General features: G+C 29.8%; 3 protein-coding genes across 5 annotated transcripts; 2 read left to right on the forward strand and 1 right to left on the reverse strand.

Moving 5' to 3' along the window:
* Positions 1–627: 627 nt before the first annotated feature.
* On the reverse strand, positions 628–3,924 carry LOC106776895 (serine/threonine-protein kinase SAPK3). 3 transcript variants are annotated; one of them, XM_014664367.2, is made up of 10 exons: positions 3,827–3,924; positions 3,319–3,479; positions 2,954–3,028; positions 2,609–2,710; positions 2,462–2,515; positions 2,292–2,384; positions 2,118–2,210; positions 1,894–1,998; positions 1,704–1,802; positions 628–1,085 (listed from the first exon to the last, which is right to left on the reverse strand). In XM_014664367.2, exons 2-10 carry the CDS (start codon positions 3,442–3,444, stop codon positions 816–818), a joined length of 1,017 nt encoding a protein of 338 aa, XP_014519853.1. In that variant the 5' UTR covers positions 3,445–3,479; positions 3,827–3,924; the 3' UTR covers positions 628–815. The 3 variants fall into 3 exon arrangements, with proteins under 3 accessions (XP_014519853.1, XP_014519850.1, XP_014519852.1); XM_014664364.2 differs by lacking the exon at positions 3,827–3,924 and adding an exon at positions 3,671–3,813; XM_014664366.2 differs by lacking the exon at positions 3,827–3,924 and adding an exon at positions 3,671–3,813 and having other exon boundaries at positions 3,319–3,540.
* A 3,165-nt stretch (positions 3,925–7,089) lies between these two features.
* On the forward strand, positions 7,090–9,749 carry LOC106776613 (calcineurin B-like protein 1). Its single transcript, XM_014664096.1, has 8 exons — positions 7,090–7,162; positions 7,943–8,025; positions 8,614–8,673; positions 8,904–9,012; positions 9,095–9,147; positions 9,263–9,343; positions 9,470–9,582; positions 9,683–9,749. Exons 1-8 carry the CDS (start codon positions 7,090–7,092, stop codon positions 9,747–9,749), a joined length of 639 nt encoding a protein of 212 aa, XP_014519582.1.
* Positions 9,750–13,051: 3,302 nt separating this feature from the next.
* On the forward strand, positions 13,052–17,539 carry LOC106776366 (decapping nuclease DXO homolog, chloroplastic). Its single transcript, XM_014663803.2, has 13 exons — positions 13,052–13,437; positions 14,037–14,284; positions 14,614–14,679; positions 14,792–14,870; positions 15,024–15,103; positions 15,196–15,219; positions 15,460–15,584; positions 15,917–16,133; positions 16,249–16,302; positions 16,415–16,461; positions 16,678–16,762; positions 17,058–17,121; positions 17,204–17,539. The coding sequence occupies exons 1-13, from the start codon at positions 13,098–13,100 to the stop codon at positions 17,305–17,307; spliced, it is 1,533 nt and encodes a 510-aa protein (XP_014519289.1). The 5' UTR covers positions 13,052–13,097; the 3' UTR covers positions 17,308–17,539.
* The last annotated feature ends 908 nt before the right edge of the window (positions 17,540–18,447 follow it).

The raw sequence follows: 18,447 nt of genomic DNA on the forward strand, positions 1-18,447 counted from the left end.
ACTTCTTTTGTAATTAAATTCGTTTTCTTAATTTAAAATGAAAACAACAAATGACGAAAACAAACATTTGAAAAGGGATGGAAACATGATGAAGTATATAATTATCCCTTTTCGTCTTCGTACTAACTTAAAAAGTCGAATCTTATTTATACTCAAATTCAATCAATGAAAAATTTTATCTAAAAATCAAAAGTAAATCTCAATATAAATTTTTAACTTTAATAACTTGTTAAGAAACTAGGTTTTGAATATTATTAAAATGATTGAGTTCGATGTCAAGAACTCAAAATATGTTAATCGATGAACATATTATAGTTAATAAGCTTATAAGATAATATTTAAAGTATGTTATACTAAATTTGTAGTAAAGTTATGTGACAGTTTTTTCTTTTTATTTTTTTACTTCATGCAGTTAAGTTCAATGCTATCATATACACTTTTGCAAATTTATCTTTTAATTAATTAATGCAAAATTTTGCTTCATATTATGTTATATAAATTATTGTGATTAAGTAATATAAGAAATAACATGGTAATATATATCTTTTTTTTTTGAAGTAAAATTACTAGTTATTTGAATATATAAACAATCACTAGTTATAAAATAATAATTTGTTTATAAGATAATTAAATGAATATATAAGTAGATATGAAAACAAGATCATTACACAAAACTTGTTTTTCAATTTGGTGTTTTAGAAAGTGTGAACCTGCATTGAAGTGATACAAATTGTTCCAAACCCAACCTATATATTTACCTCACACACGAAGAAGGCATAGTATGGTAAAAAAAATTATATATGATCAACCATAAATTACTCAAGGACTAGATTTTTGGCAAAGTGGTCATCAACTTCCTCGTTAGCCTCATCAACATGTACAACGTTCGACGATCCTGTCGAAGTTTGCTCACGAGTGTGAATTTTTGTCCTTGCTTCTTCGATGATCTGCATTATTTCTTCCACACTTTGGCTTGGTTGGTCCTTTTGTGTTTCCTCGTAACCCCTTCTTTCAGCCTCAATTATCTCCCTCGGCAAGTTCTTCCTAAACCAAAGGTGTTGTTTTATCTCCGACATGGTGATCCTCTTTCAACAAGGATGAAAATAATACACTTCAATTATTACAAAACAAATCACTTGAACACGCATGGAAAAAGACTAGTCACAAACAAAATGGAGAAATGTTATATTGATAACTTGGTAACATGTTTTCATGACAATTATAAATTTAAGTATGAATTTAGTCAAATACATTATAGTATGTAGTAAAGTGTTAGAAACTTAAGACAAACTAAATGATCCGTCTTTCAAGATAAGACAGGAAGATACAATATCAATGAGATCTAAATTCAATCTACGTAAAAAAATTGACAGTATCTTCAATCCAAAACTTTAAGACAATGAATTTATGAGTCTTCTAGTTTATATTGTTTAATTTTCTCATTTTTATCAAATCTGAGACTTAGACTCACTTAGTTCTCAACAACCTTAAATTGAGTTTCTTTTAGATTGGTACACCTTTCAACTAAAACATTCTTAACCACGAATAAAACTTAAACTCGTATTTGAATTCTCAACACTAAACTCTAAGCATATGATGTTTTGGAGTACTTAATGATTTCTAATTACAAGTATTTAGCCTCTGTCTGCACGTAATCATTTGTAATTTTTGTATATATGACAGTACTAATGATAGTTACGTACCTTGGCAGGATTAGCAACAAAAATAGAAGAGATAAGATGCCTGCACTCCTTAGAAACACGAACGTAGTCGGGTATGGCGTATTGAACACTCATAATTCTCTGCCAACGAGAGAATCAGAGTTTAATCTTGCTGCTATAGATCAAAGGTATTAATCATAAAGGATCTCTTTTAAGTCAAGTAAGAGTTCACCCCAATACTCTTTCTGAAATTCTTAGGATCTTCTGGATCTTCAAATGGGTATGCTCCAACTAACATCACATAAAGAGTCACACCACACGACCAAACATCTGCAATCTACAGAATTCCCAATTTGAGAGCCAAATTGAGCATGTTTTCACATTGTCATGAACTGTTAACTTCATGTGATACCGTGAGTTTCACTTTCCAAAACTATTAAGCACAGTTCACTATACCTTTCCATCATATTCCTTTCGTGACAAAACTTCTGGAGCAATGTATGCAGGAGTTCCAACCGTTGACTTAGGCTGAGAGTGCAGCAAAGCAGACTGCATTTGAGTATTAAATTGATTAGGGAATTCAACAGACAAACATATGAAAAAGGTTCGCTTTGGTGAGATGTTACAAACCTTGGAGAAACCAAAGTCACAAATTTTAAGTCTAGGAGCTGGATTTCCGTCAAGTAGAGTGTTTTCCAATTTCAGATCTCTATGACATATTTGCTGCAGCAGGATACGTAAGATAGTATTACACAGGGCTTTAAATGAACAACATCAAAGTTTTCTGAATGCCTACATACCATGGAATGACAATAGCTAACTCCAGATATTAGTTGCTGGAAGAAAAATCTTGCCTGCGATAAAGGGAATTCATCAAAACCATCACTTGATAATTTATACTTATAAAGGATACTACACACACACACACACACAACCAAGTGATCAACCTCATCTTCACTCAATCGACCAGCATTGCATATCCTCTCGAAGAGTTCACCTCCAGCAGCATACTCCAAGACAATAGCTAAATGAGTATGGGTCAGAAATACCTGCAGAAAAAATCTGACTTCCAGAATGAGTATACAACTTCAGAGAGCTCTCAATAGAACACGCCCTATAATGAGTTACACCTGTATTTCTTTATGAGCCAACAACATCAATGAACTGCACAGTTTTGTTTTGTTTATATTCTAAAGTCAAGTCTAAGCAGAAGCAGAAGCAGTGTTTGTATGAAAGCTGTAAGAGCAAAATCCTACTCAGGGAACAGTTTGAGAACGGAAACAAACTCTTACCTCTTTGAACCTAATAATATTCGGATGCCTTAGAGATCGGTGGTTTACTATCTCCCTTTGGACATTCGCATCAATCTGAAACGGCAAACATGACTTACTCAGAGGAATGTAAGATGAGAACGAATTTGGGAAAAAATTCAGAAAACAAAAAATGTGAGGTTGATCGAAGGATAAGGAGGATCGGGTGAGATGAGCTAGTTATTTTGAAGCAGTGGTCATGAACAAATTTATAAATATCTTTCCAACACAATGAGATCAGAAAAGGATCAAGGCAGAATGCAAAGCAGAAGAGAAATCTGAATAAGTCAAATTGAGATTCCCCAGGGAAAAACTGAATCATCAAATGTTTGATAAAATTTCATGACCTTTTTTCCTCTTTCTATGTATTTGATAGCAACAAGTTCCCCTGTCTTCTTGTCTTTGGCCAACCTTGCCACTCCAAAGTTCCCCGAACCAAGCTCCTTCAGAGTCTCGTATCGTTCTTCTTCCATATCCACTCTCACCAAAGCCTCAAATCAGACCAAACCTTTTCACAATAGAAAACCCAAATAAGGAAATGGATATGGCTTTATATACTCTTTATCACCCTACATTAAAAGTCCAATGAGGCCAAATATAATAAACAGTAACACAATAAAATCAAAAGCCAAGTGGGAACGAAGCATGTGCAGATCAATGGAGGCAGAAAATAGTTAAAACTCAATAAAATGAACTCACCCTCTTTACCGTAGTTGTTCTTCAACTGTAAAAGCAATTTATGTTCATTATTTTTTGGTATAAATTCTTAGTTCTGAGTACCAAGTACGGTGCTCAGGTTTGATCAAAACAGTGTAAAAGACAAGGACATACTCAAGAGGCAAAAGTAAAGTTTACTTCAAAGAAATTAGTCGCTGCTAGCAAGCTAACTGTCCATTACGACATCCTCGTTCACACCAAAGATAAGGAGTGGCATTTATATGTGATTGTTACATAAATAGATGGACAAGAAGATATGGATTCATTACATACCAAAATTTGTTAATCATTGGTAACTGATAATGATGATCACTCCAATCCAACCAACATACATGTCGTGAGAAAATACCAAAAAAAAAAAAACGGATTTTTAAGTGTAGATGGTAGTATGAGCCATACCCAAAAGAATATGAGAATGGCCAGTTCTGTCGGATAAAAATGTAGATGAGAGAAATATAAATTAAATGTGTGAAACATAATTCTGTAAGGTTTATCAAGTTATATTAACATGACATTTTAAACATTAAGTGCATAGGTTAAAGACTTGAATTTAAAATTAATGGGTTACGTCAAATGTGTAAACAAACTGAACAATTTAATTGTTATGTATTGTTAATGTAAAAATTTGCGTTGTTCTTTTAAAAGGTATCTTAGTATTCTAAAATTTAATCTTTAATTTTCTTTTACGGATCTTTTCAAGTCAGAAAAAAAAAAAAACTATAATAATTGAAGCGATTTTATTTTTCTTAATTTGTAAAGAGAGAAAAAATATTTTTTAAATATAAAATAAAGAAAAAGAAAATATTTAAGCGTGCGTACGCTGGAATGGAGGGCATGATAAGGTTGCTTTCGCTTTGAAATTTGGAGAATAACGTTCCTGCGGCACTGGGTCCCACCTGATTAAGCTTTCTTCTACTTATTATTTTTTTATAACATTGACGTTTTTATTTTATTTTATTTTAAAGTCAATGCGAACACGCCATAAATGGATTCATCTCCGCCGTTAAATTTGTTGTAACGTGTTTATCTGAACGGCCCACAAATCAACTCCAGTTATAACGGTTGTTATTTTTCACATCCATCAGGAATAAAAAGAGTATAAATATTAAACAAACACATATATATTATTTGAATTCATTTAAAACTCTGAAAAAATATCTCAGATAATTTAAGTTTATTATTTGACAATAGTTTCAATGAGAATTCCCTTTTTAATCCATTTTGTATACGAAAACATATTAAAATAATTATTGGTAAATACTTCAAAAGAGATTAATATATAAAAAAATATTAAGCTTCACCTTACCAGTGGGTGGGTGAGCCATCAAATCAAATTAGAATTTTGAAAAATAAAGAAGAAACAGTCTTCGTCTAACTCAACGCATGGCTCACGGTATTCCGTTTTTGAATTTTGTTAATGTTAACATAAATTTGGTTTCTCACCACTGTTATTTAAGGTCTTAGTATTTTTTTTAGTTATTTATAATTTTGGACAATATTCTTTCATTATCCTTCAATTTCTAGTTATTTTTTTTAAATAGGAATGTGTTAAGGAAGAAAAAAAAAGAGCCGCTAGTATTATAGATAATACTATATATCTTATGAAAAATCAATTTTTTATAGTTAAATAAAAAATACTCTCAAAAGTTAAAAGAAAGACCGCACGCATACTTTACATATTCGGAAGCTGAAACACTATTTGTAGTCGATGTGAGATTCAACTGTACAAAATCGGTTTGTAAAGTGAAGTTTGGTCCAATAACGGTTTGATAATGGGTAGAATAGAAACAAAAATACTCATTAAACAGAAATACTCACTTAGAATTTGCTGAGATAGGCTTTAACCATGACTCTGATAACATATTAGAAAGTGGGTTTTAAACTTAACTCAACCCCACAAAACCGACTTATAAGATGAGGTTTGCATCTCACTTATATATTATAAGATGTGAGACTTTCAACAAAAGCTATAAAGTATAAAATAATTTTATCTATGTAGGATAGTTAAAATTTAAATTTTTTATTTAAAAAAAATCGTAATTTAAGAAGTGAGTCTAACAACTATGCCTATTAATAAAGATGATTGGTTTATGTAACCATTTTATAACTGTTTGTTATGGACACATTTTCTTACTCATTTTACTTTTTTTAATATAAATTATTTTTATTATCTTAAATTTTAAATTTATAGTTATTTTTTAAATATAATTAACTACTTACAATAAACAAAATTATTTATAATAAATTATAAAAATGATCTTATTCATTCAAAAATGATGATAAAAAATGTTTTTTTATTATCATAATAATAGAACTAATAGACACATTTCTTACACTAATTTTAAATAATGAAATACTTATTTTGTTGTTGGATTTTACAATATGTGAAGTTATTGTATAGTTGTCTAGTTTGTTTTAAGAATATGCAATTGGTTATGATTTGTCTTAAATGGTTTTGGTTGGCCATTGCTAGGTTGAGGACAATATTGGCACCAACACCCCTTCTATAAATCTCACTCTTACATTTCACTTTCTTCTCTTTATATTTCCATTAGTAATATTGTACCAATGGCCACATATTTAGTTAAAACATCAAAAGCCAATTTTGGTGGCCAAGTTTTCAAGCTGGTGAGTATTTTCTCCCTTGTCATTCTTGCACGACACTATGTCCCAACGTTCGTGTTCTTTCATGACACATGAAATGTTTTTATCCAGATTATTATTATTTGCTTAGGTTTCACGTTCATTGCTATGCGTGCATGACGAGAATGTCTCAAAATTTAACGGAATATTATATTTTGTTTCCGTTTGACAATTGCATCATCTGTTTACTGGGTTTTATATAAATTAGCATGTCTTTCCTTGTTTGATGTATGAGTTAACGATACGATGCTGGTTATGGAATGCTTAATTTATACAACTATTGATCAAATCTGTGAAATTGTTGTTTTTATGAGTTTGTTACATCTGCGCGTTTTTGTTTTTGTTTTTTTTTCCAGAATAAGAAACCTATAACATGTTAGTGATTGATCGTTCATAGTTTCTCGTAAATGTCCATGTTGTCTTGATAAGCCAATGCTCAAAATCATCTTTTTTTCCTGCAATGTTTTTCTTTTTGAACAAACAATCCAGAAATTGTCGTTTTGTGATAACGTAGCCATGTTTTTGTGTGATCAAATATCATCTGATGCTTAATCTATTTTGATTTGCTCCATATACAATGTTAATTAATGTAATGTACGGTGATTATATGTTGATTTATTATATTGACTATTTTGTTCTTATGATGTTTGAATCTGGGTTTGCAATTGGAAATTTCAAGATGTTTTAGCAACATATTCAACTAAAGCTCGAACACTACTACTCTAGTACGTGTTCAGTTGCTTATATTCCCTTCATAAATGGGTTGTTTCCACTCCAAAGTAAGGGAAATTCCCATGGAAGATCCGTTTGCTCTTGCGTCAGAGACAGCTTGTAAGTTTTTTTTTTTCTTTTTTTCTGATGATCAATATTGCAAAATTATGATTCTTCCACAATTTAATATTGTTATTTGAGATGTTGTTATTAAGACAAAACCAAACCTTATTTAATGGAAAATAAATTGATATTTGTTGGAGAGCAAACAAAGTTTGACATTGAGTGAAAGAAGGACTGGTGGGTTTATATACACATAGATATCTCCAATGGTAAGAGGCCTTTTGGAGTGGTACTAAAAGCAAATCCGTGAGGGCTTGGTCCAAAGCGGACAATGTCTTACCATGTGTGGAGATCTATGTGTATGTCGAACCTCCCCCAACAATATTATTACTATGTAGATCAAAACAAAATAAAGTGCAGATGCTAGTTTCTTTCTCGAGTGAAACTTTAATCTCACCTGGGTTTTGTTCAACTTGAAAACTACCAACAACCATACAATTTTTGGATTCATCAACTAGTTTTGAATTTTTTGGCATCATATAACAATTTTTATCTTATATTGGGTACGTAGAAAATTGCAAGATTATAAAAATATCAAATTAATTGAGCTCAATGTCTTGATTTTCCTTTACGTGTTTTATATGCAATTTCCTTGCATATGACTGGTAATTGGTAAGTAGTGTATTATTAATTTACATTGATTTGAGTCAGGTTTCTTGTTATATAATGTTTTTTTTAAGAAAATAACCGTGAGATGCATTTCTTTTTCTAATTGTTTAACCTATATTTCACACATATATATATTTAACATATTTGTTAATTTTTTTGGTTTCCCAGTTAGTGTTAGTGATGTTGAAGCACTATATGAGCTGTTTAAGAACATTAGCAGGTCAGTCACTGATGATGGTCTGATAAGCAAGGTAACAAATACAACCTCTATATATTCTTTTTACAACAACTTTGTTATTACTGTAATTTTGTTTGAAGATAATATTTTAACAATTTTTTTTAATAAATTATGTGTTTTTATTTTATTTGTTTATATATTTAAAACAGATCAATCACAAATTATCATATAAATAATAAAAAAAAAATCGTTAAAAATACATTTTTTATTTTTTTTGACTTTATGTAAGAGGTTTCTTTTATATATGATGTTTGAATATTAGTAACGACACTATATTTTTTAAAACAATTTGATTCTATCTTTCTTAACTGACTTTAAAAGAAATTCATACATACAACATACTTTACATCTTAATTAATAACTCACTATATATACACATACATTCATATATTTGTTACATGGATGATGATATTTTAATAATATTTTTTTACAACAAAAAATGTGTTATTACTTTATTAGTCTATTTGAATTTATATTTAAAAAATATTCAAAACAGACTAATTCCAAATTGTTATACATTGTTAAAAAATTATTAAAAAAAATGTTGTTAAATTATTACATTATAGTTGGTCTGACAATGAAAATAAGTGTTCTTTTGCAGGAGGAATTTCAACTGGCAATTTTTAATAATAAGAAGAAGGAAAACCTCTTTACGAGTCGGGTACTTTACAATATTTGTTTACTTTTTAAAATATTTGTTCCATTATAGTTAATATTATTTGCAAATTCATGCCTTTAAAAATGTTTTGTAATACAAGTAGTGTATTTTATTTTTATTTTTGGAAAATATTTTGTACTATAATTCAAAATTCATTACTAATCCTTCTAATTACTATTGGACTCATTTAATTAAATGTATAACTTATAATTATTTCTCTAATTAACATGCAGATCTTTGATTTATTTGATGTCAAGAAGAAAGGAGTGATTGACTTTGGTGATTTCGTTAGAGCACTCAATGTTTTTCACCCATCTGCACCAATGGAAGTCAAAATAGAATGTAATTCAGTTGAATTAAAACCTATTTAATTAATCTTAATCTCTTGGTTTATCCTTAAAGCAACTGATATAATTTCCTGCAGTTTCGTTTAAGCTGTACGATCTAGATAACACAGGATTTATAGAGCGTCATGAGGTATAATTAAGATGCTAATCATTTTCTGCCATGCATTTTTTATACAAATGAAATTAACTACAATCTAAATGTTCTTAATTATATACATAATTATCTACGCTATGATCTTTGGCAGGTGAAGCAAATGATAAATGCACTTCTATGTGAAGCGGAAATTAAGTTATCAGAGGAAACGATAGAAACAATTATCAACAAGGTGAGTTTAACATTTATTAAAAACGCTTAAGCTTTCGTATTACTTTTATTAATATCCTCTTAATCTCATTACCTATATCAAAATTAAAAAAATTAAAATGTTCTGACATTTTATTTTTATGAGCAGACTTTCATGGATGCTGACCCTAATCAAGATGGGAAAATAGACAAATATGAGTGGAAAAACTTCGTTTATGAAAATCCTTCATTGTTGAAAGTTATGACGTTACCCTACTTGAGGTATGTTGAAATAATAACTTTTTTATTAAAAAAAATAAATAAATTTCTTGAGAAATTGTAATTATTATTGTTTAACTCGTGAATTATGGAAATAATGCAGGGACGTGACCACTGCTTTTCCAAGTTTTGTGTTTCATTCAAAGGTGGAGGATGAAATTGCAGAATGAGGGCTTATTGTGGTTCAATAATTACTAATATAGGAAAAATATTACTAGTGCGTTGATTTTAACTTACTTATTTTGGTTGTTGTTTTCTTTTTGTCTCTCTCAAAATAATGAATTTAGACGACTCTAATTTTTTATATTATTTTCAATAAATTGCAATCAACAATAAAATATATAAAAATATATATATTGCTATAACACCCAATTTTATTTTATTTAAACTGGTTGCATGCCAAAAAGTGGAAAAATGAAGTTAAGACAGGTAAATATAAAAAAGATAAAATTCACTGGCTGTCGAAAACTGGTAAATTTATTAATTTTTACAATTTCATTGTTTAAGTAACAATTTGTTATTCAAATAACAGTAAAATGCATTCTATATTTTTTTAGTTGTATTAAGCAAATATATTTCACTTAAACAATATGATATAATTTAGGATTAAATATGTTTTTAGTCCCTATACTTTGGGGTGATTTTGGTTTTAGTCTCTTTTTCAAACTAAGGTACAATTTAGTCCTTCAACTTTAGAAAACTCTGGTTTTAGTCTTTTTTACCAAATTTTTTTAACTTTATTTGCTGTTTTAAGTACGTTTCATTATAGCATTTGGATTGTTTACACTGTTTGACACATTTTTGTTTCAATGTTAACTGAGAAACGCGTTTGAAACAGCAAATAAAGTTAATAAAATTTGATAAAAAAGACTAAAACCAGAGTCTTCTAAAGTTGAAGGACTAAATTGTACCTTAATTTGAAAGAGAGACTAAAACCAAAATCGCCCCAAAATATAGAGACTAAAAACATATTTAACCCTATAATTTAACTTAATGGTATTTTCAATTCTTATCATTCATATATAATTGTATTTTATATGGTATACCTTGTTTTTACTATTGAAGGTCTATTAAACATTATAAACTAATAAATGTGAGTGGTGATTATTGAAATAGTTGTAATAATTTTGTATTTAAATTTGTACTTATAACTTTAATTATATCATGAAAACACGGTGAAAAATGACATGTTTTTACACGATATTTTCTTGAATGTGTATAACAAGTTATTTTGATTTCATTTATGATAATAAGACATTAAATATAAATAAGGATTAGTCAGTTAATGATATAAAAATATCTTAAAGTCACCTATATTAGGTTTGACCACACTTTGTATAATACTATAAAATGAACATTATTTAAAGGTATCACCATTTATTAATTATTATTGTATTTGTTATCTAAAACATATGTAACTTCACATATACGGAGTTTGTGAACTTCTAATAAGACAAAATTTAATATTATATTTTAATGAGGTAATGATAAAATGATATATTTTGTGTTTCACTTAGTTTGTACGTATTATATAAGTATGGCAATATACTTGTTATGTATGTTCTTATCTGTATAGTAAGTATATGTCTTATTATAAACATGAACAGAGAGTGATAATAATAACCAAAATACTGACTTAAACATTACATTATAATTTTCTAATGTGTTTATATAGTTTATAATAAAGGTATCATACGATTTTTATTTATTTTATTTAAAATAAGTTATACTCTGTCCTTTTCTACCATCCATTATATAATGTAGTTTTTTTTAATAAGAAACTATTTAGTGTCTATTAAAGTATTTATGATATAAAAACATGAAGTAAATTTTAACTCAACCTTTTGAAATAATCATGCAATTGAGTTTTCTCAATGTCACTTTTTTTTTTAATTTCACATTATTAATAATCAAACATTACTAATAAGCACTCTTTTTTTTACTTCAGTTCAATTGAATTTAAGTGTATTTCTTTATTTTCTTCTTAGTTTGTAAAGTTTGAAAGCCAACGATTTTGTTGAACTGGTTTTCAGTGACATATTTAATAGACTTTCTATGTTTTGTAAAACAAAAATGAGACAATTCTTCTCTGATATACTTTTTATATTATACCTTTTTCTGTCCTTACATCATAATAAATAAATAAATATATATATAATAGACTAAGATTATGAATTATAAATTATTAATTAATGTTGTATTTCGAGAATAATAATTAAACAGATAAATAAACCTTTAAAAGTTATAACAGTGACAAATTTAAGTAAACATACATCGGTTAACAATTTAAAACTATTAGTTTCATTAAAATCCTCTTATATTATGTGGATATTATAATTAACTATTGATGAAATCCTGTTTACTTTGTTGAACAAGTGTTTAAACTCAAACAATCTTAATTACTCAAAAACCAAAATCTACATCATAGAACAAAAGGATAATGATATTTAAACAACATTTTTTTTTATAACATTTGAACATTGATTAGGTGTCAATATGTGATTGGTTAAAAATTACTCCACAATAATGTTTATGGTTATCATTATTGATTGTAGAGTAATTTTTGACCAATCACAAATTGACACGTAATCAATATTCAAATATTGTTAAAAAAATGTTGTCTAAATATATTATCAGAAAAGAAAACTACCAAATATGTCATTTAATATTCATCCCAACTCTTATAAAATTATACCTACCATAGATTTAGTAATTTCATAATCAATTATTACTGGTTTTATTTTATTGATAATTCTCAATATTGTCCCGTTATAAACATTGGATGGGAAATTGCTTTTCTCACTTTCATAATTACATTTACATGTTTTAATAACGCAATCATTTTTAAGAAATTTCAATTTTCATATTTAAAGATTTCATTTTAAATTATATAAAATTAAAAGTTAGATATATTTTTTCTCTCTAACTTTTAAAAATTAAAACTGGTTCATTTTTTAAAAAATTATCTAATTCAGTTCCTCAAATTTATACATACATAATCAGTTTGATAAATTTATTTAATTTTTAAAATATATTTTTTCTTTAATGTTAATTTAAAAATATATTTAAAAAAATTTAGTTAAAAATTTTAAATATACTAAAGATGTAAATTAAATTTTTTTGAAAAATAACTAATTACATTTTTTACTGAAAATTAAAAAAAAACATATTTAACCATAACATTAAGCTACATATTTAGAATTCATAATATTTATAGATTTAAAAATATAATCCATATTATATAATTTAAAATAAAATTTTAGAATTTAGAAGATACATTTTAGGAATGTAACTCAGAGATGTAATATATTTATGGATAAGAATATAAATTGTGGAATATGTTTTGAAATTTTATAATTAAAAAAACTAAAGAAGGGTTATAATTTTTAGATGATGGGTGCAAAAAGCAATTACTGCGATGCAGTTGTAAGTTGTGGCCCAAATAAAAGAGAGAAAAACTAGAAATGAAGAATGCTTGATGAGCATTGTATCCCACTGAAACGCGGAAAGCGTGCTCAATGGATTTCACGGAGAAGGACCTATTCGGCGAAGATTCCGACAATGACAATGGGTCCCACTCCTCCCCCGCTTCCACTTCCTCCTCCACCGCCGCTTCCTCTTCCTCAGCCTCGTCCTCTTCGGCCTCTTCCTCTAAATCCAGCGAGGGCGCCGCTGACTCGTCCTCCGCCAGCGGCAGCGGCAGCAGCGGAGCCGAGGATGACGAGGAGAATGGAGACGTCGTAGACAGCACTAAGGACGGCGACGATCACCCTCCCGACTACGAAGACAAAGATCTGTTCGACTCCGATAACGAAGATTACTGTAAAACCCTCGCCAGAAGTCCTTATCCTATTCCTGGTAAATTCTCTTTCTCTGTTTTCGGTTGAAGTATGCGCTGAACAATTGTTTTGCTACTTTTTTGTGATTTATGGATTGGATAATTAATTAGTGAGTGCTAGTCTTGTTGCTCCGTGTGAACGAATCATGTTATGCGATTATGAATTACTATACCTGATAGGAGAAAACATAACATGTATTACTTGTAAAAGAATCTATTATAGTGAAAATTCGGGGAGCTTATGTGGTTCGGGCACGTATAGAGAAAAGGAGTAGAAAAATATAGAGTGAACGAGGCGTAGGACAATCCTATTACTAGAGGTTGAGGGAGACCGAGAAAAATTATGAGCTAAATCATTAGGGATGATTTAGAGGTTAATGTTTGTGTGTAAATCTGAAATTATTCACTATAAATCATTGTTGGTCGTTTGACTTTCTAGTCAGCCCTACTTAATATAAAAAGGTTTTGATTGCTTGTTGCCAGGAATTTTAGGTATTCATCCCATAATGGTGCTTCTGTTTTTCTGCAGAAGTTAAACATGTTGAGGAATAAAAAAAAATATCATTGTTGATTTTATTTCTTAATTCGTTTTATGGCAAGATGTGATTTTCTCTGGCAGTATTGCCTGCCACCCGCAATGCAAATAACCAGGGTAGAGGGGGGTTTGGCCGCGGTCGTTGGCAGCAAGGGTATCAAAATGATAGAGGAGCTGGCCTTCTTCCTCGACCTGGACCTTATCCTCAGAGGCAGAATTTTGGATACGGAAATAGGTTTCAGAATGGTCGCCATGATGAGCGCTTTGTCTCTGAGTTGAAGCTTTCAAAAAGTGAAGAAACTCTGTCAAGAAAGTGCATTGCTTTTCAGGAGGTAGGGGAATCCTATTTTCCTATATTTAACTGCTGCTACATCAAGCAATCGATAGTTGAATTTGCTTTGAGAATTTGAGAAATTACCACGAAGAGAGAATTTTATGTGTCAATGTTAAACTTTACTTATTATGTTTAAACTGGTGAGTCAAGGGAAATGAATCATTGGTTTTATTGTAGAAACAAATTACTCTGATTTAAACATTGAAGCTACTGTTTTTTTACCTGTGGTGGTTTCTTGACTCATTGGTTTAGTGTAATGTTATAAATTGCCTTTTTGGATTTACGTGTTCTGATTACGGCATTATGATTTCTTGATTATTCTGGTAGCCTTGTGAAGTTGCCTGCTATAGTCGTGTAGAAGGCGGAGAAGTACACTTCGATGATCGTAGTTTGGTGAGCTGTTTGATATCTTCAATTAAATTATTGCTTTTTGTTTCGTTCTCTTTGCAATACTTTGTCATGGTATTATGCTCATTTAAGTGCTTTCTTTTTCCTGTTTATTTAGAGACTTTTTAAGCGCCATATTACTGAGGATGTTGGAGCTGATTTGAATGAAGGTTATGATACATTCATTCCCAAAAAAGGCACGTGATCTGTCTATTAATCTAATCTTCTGGTTTGTGAATTTAGTTGGATTATAGAATGATACTTGCACGATTTGTCCACGAGAAACAATGTCCAGTTGTACACCACTATTTATGTTACCAATACTTTAGTTCTGTTAATTTGTAAAGCAGACTTAGGCTCAGAGGGCTTTGGTGATCTTCTTGCTTGCATTAGAGACAAAAATATCCCTCTTCAAAACATTCATTTTGTGGTAAGACATGTATTATGACCTATATTTTGGAAACATTTTATTACTAAACTAATTTCTGATCATTGTGCATCACTCTTGTTTTATCTTTGCAGACATTCCGTAACAATCTTAACAAGGTAATTTATACATTTTGAATTGGTTTGCTTTTTGGTCAGAATCTTCTCTGATCTTTGATTTTTAGAAAACTCTAACCAAATTAGTGATAACCTTCGTTGTTAAATTTAGTTGCAATGGACAAACATATGAACATTTTTTTGGTATTGCCTTGGGTTTTCCCAACCACACTAAGTCGGACACAAATTCTGGTCGTGGTACTGGGATTGCCTCATATTAACTAAGTACTTTTGTCTCAGCAGATACTGGCAACAGCTTATATCCGTCATGAGCCATGGGAAATGGGAGTGCACAAAAGGAATGGGGTTGTCTATCTTGATGTGCATAAGTTACCAGAAAGACCGCAAAGTGATTTAGATCGTAGGAGGTAGGCTCACCTACCTTTGAATTTCTTGATTCTTGGATCTGTAAATATTTGATATAATCAACAGAGCAGCAATCAAGGCAGATTATTTGGGTATGTTGACTGTGCTAAAGAGCAGTAATAAATATAACAAAAAAGAGTAGATGTTTGGGAAAATGAAAAGAATTTTGCTAATAATGCCTTATATTGTAAATAATGCCATATATTGTAAAAAAATATGATGTGTTGCTTTCTACTGCTCAAGCTTTACTAGTATACAAATTAAAAATTTTCTCCCCCATTTTTGCTTTGATTTTATTGGGATAAGCCTTAAACTTAATGAGTTTGGAAATTAGATGTTATGTAGGATATTGTTTTGAGAGCCTCGCCACTGAAGATCCTAGAAGAGCAGATGGAGAAGGGATACATCATGTTGATGCCAATGTTGAATTCTGTTCTGTGATTAANACAAAATTAGGAGCTCACCGCATCTTAATGGGTGCTGAGATGGATTGCTGTGATTCAACTAATGACGGAAAGAGATTCTATGTGGAGTTAAAGACTAGTTGTGAGGTTCATATAGTTCTGGCTGTCTTCTGTTATATTTCAATTTTGGCTCTTATTTTTCTTTTCTAATAACACATTTATGTTGGCTTAATAATATGAGACTATCATTTTTATGATCCAGTTGAATTATCATACTGAGGAAAGATTTGAGAGAGAAAAATTGTTGAAGTTTTGGGTAAATTTCCTATATTTTATGATCCAGTTGAATTATCATTTGTTTTTCATCTCCATGTGTTCCTTTTTCAATTTTTATGATATATTCAACATGACTCTGTTTGTGCTTGCAGATTCAGTCATTTCTGGCGGGTGTTCCATATATTGTCATAGGATTTAGGTAACTGTTATTTCTGCTTCATATCATTACAAAATCTTTGATTTTCTCCAACATGGTATGGGAAAGTTACTCAATTCAACTAGGTTTGGAGAAATTGATTTCTGCTCATTTTAAACGTTCTGTTCTTACATCTGGCATGCATGACAACTGAAAACTCATACTGCTAGTGGTTTCTACTTTAGTGTGTTTATATTGTTTATTTTCACTGTGTTACAGGGACGATGCAGGTCGTCTTGTTCGGACAGAAAGACTTAGAACCAAAGATATAACTCAGAGAGTAAAAATGAAGAACTACTGGCAGGTATAACTGCTGTAGGGTGCAAGGTGGCTAATCTTTTATGTGGCTTGATACTGCATCATTAGTTAATTAAAACTGCAGTAAGCACACCCTGTGGGTCATGGAGAACGCTCCAGATGTTATTTCCTTCTCTGACATCAATGATAAAAAGTACATACTTATACGTGCAAGTAATCATTGCATAGCTAATTAAGGATCGTTCAATATCATCTTAGGAGGATAAAATCACATTTATATCTGTAAGTTCTGAAGTTTGATCATTTTCCTTTTCATGATAATTAACAAAATCTGTTGGCAGGGAGGAGTCTGCTTGGCTTTTGCAGATGAGGTATTATGCTGGCTCTATGGAACAGTAAAAGAAGGTGAGTAGTATACGCGCTCTCTGTTTTTGTTTTGTTGAAGTAGTGACCGATTGCTTTTATTTCGTGTGTATTTTTGTTTCAGATGAAGATTACATTTTGCAATTTGCTCCACCTTTCAACCGTCTGGAGCTTCTGCAAGCCCAGTCCTGCCCAGATGTAATTGCAAGTCATTTGGAGCTGTTGTGAAAATTTTGAGACCATAGCTGTTATCTTTTAAACAATCCGGTACGCCAAGTAAGTAAGGGGAATCAACTCTGGTGTTTTCCCGGCAACTTTGATCATTTCACGAACCTTTTTAGTATATAGGGTTACCCTCTGTGAGTGCTCACAATTGCATTCACAACTTTTTAGAATTTTGCTGAAATATTGTGTATGGCCTTGTTTAGTTAGAATATAGTTTTTCATTTTACCCTTCTCAGCTTAGCGCTCTTCCGTTTTCTAAACTTGTCGGAAAAAAACGTTCGCTTAAGTTTACTTTTAAGAGCTAATATTGGAAAACACTAACTACATAGATTTATATAATTCAGCATACAAATGTAAATGTTTTTATTTTATATTTAGAAATATACAATCATAAATATAAAAATAAATTATATTTTAGATTATATATTTTGGAATAAAAAATTTTGTGAATATACAGGTTGAAATTATGAAAATCTAAGAAGAAATGGTCATTATTGCCACTCGGCTGAATTTAAATTCTTCCAATTCTCCTTTTACGCAATGGACATGGAGGCGACGTAGGTTTCGATCAAGAAGACAGTTTAATGCACCATTTACAGTTTGATTGAGGAATATTTATAGAAAGGTTAATGTTTTATGATGACAAAATATAACGTTTAGCTAAGTAATTCTAAAAGAAATTAAAATTTTAAAGATTTATTAGCAGTACCATTACTTGAAATTTGATAATATAATTTTTTTAAATTGAAATTTGAAAAGTAGTTTTTACTCATTTATGTCTCTTATTAATTATGATTTTTTTCCCATTCTCATGGTTTAGTTATAGTTGATGTTAACTAAGATACTGACTTTTTGTTTCCCTAAATGTCGATTAAATTTATTTTTCTAATCAATGTAAATTAGTTATATTTTTCCAAGCTTTTTTAATCAACCCATGATTATAATTCCATTCTTTGTTGATATTTATAAGACTTTTTTTTTCTATTAATATAATTAAAAATTGTTGGGATTATTTTAAAAACATGGGAATTAGGGTTATTTAGTGGTCAATATTGACCAAGAAACCAATATTAACGAACTATTTTTTTTTATAAAAGTTTTTCTTAAAAAACAATTAGACTATGTTTGATTTTATCATATATA

The sequence above is a fragment of the Vigna radiata genome, chromosome 11, assembly GCF_000741045.1.
Source record: "Vigna radiata var. radiata cultivar VC1973A chromosome 11, Vradiata_ver6, whole genome shotgun sequence".
In the NCBI taxonomy this organism is placed as follows: Eukaryota; Viridiplantae; Streptophyta; class Magnoliopsida; order Fabales; family Fabaceae; genus Vigna; species Vigna radiata.

Coding starts and splice junctions, on each gene's coding strand:
- LOC106776613 (XM_014664096.1), top strand. CDS start 7,090: ATGGGTTGTTTCCACTCCAAAGTAAGGGAAATTCCCATGGAAGATCCG. Junction 7,163..7,942: donor TCTTGCGTCAGAGACAGCTT/GTAAGTTTTTTT, acceptor TTGGTTTCCCAG/TTAGTGTTAGTGATGTTGAA. Junction 9,148..9,262: donor GATTTATAGAGCGTCATGAG/GTATAATTAAGA, acceptor GATCTTTGGCAG/GTGAAGCAAATGATAAATGC.
- LOC106776895 (XM_014664367.2), bottom strand. CDS start 3,444: ATGGAAGAAGAACGATACGAGACTCTGAAGGAGCTTGGTTCGGGGAAC. Junction 3,029..3,318: donor ACATAGAAAGAGGAAAAAAG/GTCATGAAATTT, acceptor TTGCCGTTTCAG/ATTGATGCGAATGTCCAAAG. Junction 1,086..1,703: donor TTGTTGCTAATCCTGCCAAG/GTACGTAACTAT, acceptor CCTTGTTGAAAG/AGGATCACCATGTCGGAGAT.